General features: G+C 47.6%; 1 protein-coding gene across 1 annotated transcript; it reads right to left on the reverse strand.

The window, feature by feature from the left end:
- Positions 1-888: 888 nt before the first annotated feature.
- Positions 889-2,178, reverse strand: LOC127313950 (peroxidase P7). Its single transcript, XM_051344425.2, has 2 exons — positions 1,861-2,178; positions 889-1,760 (listed from the first exon to the last, which is right to left on the reverse strand). Exons 1-2 carry the CDS (start codon positions 2,080-2,082, stop codon positions 999-1,001), a joined length of 984 nt encoding a protein of 327 aa, XP_051200385.1. The 5' UTR covers positions 2,083-2,178; the 3' UTR covers positions 889-998.
- Positions 2,179-2,391: the final 213 nt, after the last annotated feature.

Consider the following 2,391-nt stretch of genomic DNA (forward strand, 5'->3'; position numbering starts at 1 on the left):
TTGTACTGTAAAATAGAGCCTCCGACGAAGCTCGCGCCTGCGTCGCGCGCTATATCCGGAACGAGCGCGCTGCAAACGACTTTTACAGCGCCAAATTTTAGAGCCTCTGTTGAAGATGCTCTAAGATTAAGGAGAGAGATATTTACGTACGGGACATGCTAACACTGTATGGAAGTTTGGATTCTGTACAATATAAATAAGATAGACTTGTTCCAAGAAAAAAACTGATACGTGGGATATTTCCAGGACATGCTAACACCAGATCGTAAGTTGGAATCTGTACGATATAAATAGAAAGGATTTTTTCTCAGGGAAAAACTGATACGTGACAATACGTTATGGTACGTTTACGTTCGCAATAGAATTGTGTTACGGTACTTTTGTTAAATCATAGCCGTAAATTCTAGATCCAAGGATTAATATATTTCTAATGATGTGGATCAACCTAATGCCTCGAAAAGCATCCATCTTATTTTGCTTTTAGTATATAATAGATAGATTTATAACCATGCCCTAATGTAATACTACACATAAATCTACAACTAGCTCGTGATATGGATTTAATCCTATAAAAAGATATAATATCACCATGTACAAAACGCCAAGAGTGGCTAATGATATTTATAATTCTACCGCAATTGGTGAAGTAAAATTTCACCCACAAATTAAGGAATATAAAGATGTTATTGCGCATGTAGGATAATATTACGGTTACTATGGAATAAAAAAAATTCAATGATAATCCATTGGTATTATTATTAATTCCATAACAAAAATATAATATCGCTATCACTTTCAAGACAATTAATCCAATGCCCTCGCATTTGCGAGGGCCACCATGCTAGTTTATATGAACAATACAACACGATGGCATTGTAGACAAAAAAATTAAGATGCAAAAAAGTTAACATTTGTATAATTTACTCGTTACAACCTGCACATTTGATAAATGAATCCAATATATATTTGGTAGCATCTTCTTTAGCCTGGAGCCGTCATTAGTTGGCCTTGGAGCAGTGGAGCCTCACCTCCGTGGGCATTCCCTTAGGTGGAGCTATGTTCCCCATCTTCACCATGGCCTTGGCAAAGTCCCTCCCAAAATCATCACCGTCGGCACCGTACCTGACCACAAGGCTGTCCACACCGCTACCACTGTACAGAGCTTGGCCAGAGTTTAGGAGACCTTGATGCGCAATAAGGTCACGGTAGTAAGCATTGTCGAACTTCCTAGGCGTCTGCACGTCGAATGGCGCCTTGCCGGCGTCACCAGAGGAGCCTTGCGGCGGGCACATTTGTCGCCTTGCCTCCGCGAAGGAGGGGTCGATGTTGTACTTAGTGTCGCTGGTGCCGTAGACGCGTTCTCTGTAGTGCTTGCAGTTGGACATCCCGACAGTGTGTGCGCCGGAGAGCGCAGTCATGTCGCGGGCATCGAGGCCTAGGTCCCCGAACATTTTTATGAGCTCACCGAGGTTGTCATTCGGGCTAGGGAGGTGTATCGTGGTGAACTCCTTGTCGGCGGCGAAGCGCGAGTCCTTGCGGCCGAGGGGCACGTTCCAGGTGGGACCTCCGAGAAGAGTGACGGCGTCACGGGACGCAAGCGCGACCACGTCGGAGCAGGAGACGGTGGCCGGGCACTCGCGCTCGAGCTCCGCCTTGATCTCATCGATCACCGTGAAGCCGGTGAGGGATGCGTTTGGCTCGGCATCCTTCTCACTCTCGGAGAAGGGCGTCGCATCAAGGAGAACGGAGGCATCACATCCCTGTCAAACATGATTGGTTTAGTGTAATGTTGTATAAAATCAGCGAGCATGGAACAAAAGGAGTAGTCTGTATATGAGTATATGTAGAACTGTGCCGTACGTTGACGAAGCAGTCGTGGAAGAAGAGGCGGAGCACGGCGGGTGCCATCCGTCCCCCGCCGACCCTCTTCGCCATGACGGACGAGACGACGCGCTCCACGTTGGGGCATGTCTTCGTGTAGTACCCTGTAGAGAGATGGTCGGCGTTGGCGGTGTGCGCGAGAGCGACGAAGAGGAGAAGAGCCAGTGCAACCAATGATGAGCTCCTGGAGGATGCCATCATGGCTATCGGCCGGCGATGAGATTATGAGAAACGATCGCTGTATAGCGTGGATAAAATGCAGTCCCGGTTGAGAAGTGAGATGATTAGCTAGCTCGCGGTTGGAGTGGATGAGTGCGAAGCATGAAAAGGGAGCAGACTTATATAGAGCTCGGTTTGTGATGCCTTCTTCCTCCGCGCGTACTAGACAGCTGCATTCTTTTAGGCGCGTGTACAGGTGCCAATGATCTGAATATTGTAGCTCGAATGACAAGGTCAGCCTGCAGCCTCGTGTATGTTTCTTGGCGGGGACTCTGACGAGGTCAGGACCGG

The sequence above is a fragment of the Lolium perenne genome, chromosome 7 (assembly GCF_019359855.2).
Source record: "Lolium perenne isolate Kyuss_39 chromosome 7, Kyuss_2.0, whole genome shotgun sequence".
NCBI lineage: Eukaryota > Viridiplantae > Streptophyta > Magnoliopsida > Poales > Poaceae > Lolium > Lolium perenne.

Bases quoted from the DNA above. Each gene is read 5' to 3' on its own strand.
- LOC127313950 (XM_051344425.2), bottom strand. From the start codon at position 2,082: ATGATGGCATCCTCCAGGAGCTCATCATTGGTTGCACTGGCTCTTCTC. The intron at 1,761-1,860 runs GTACGGCACAGT...CATGTTTGACAG, and splicing joins TCCACGACTGCTTCGTCAAC to GGATGTGATGCCTCCGTTCT.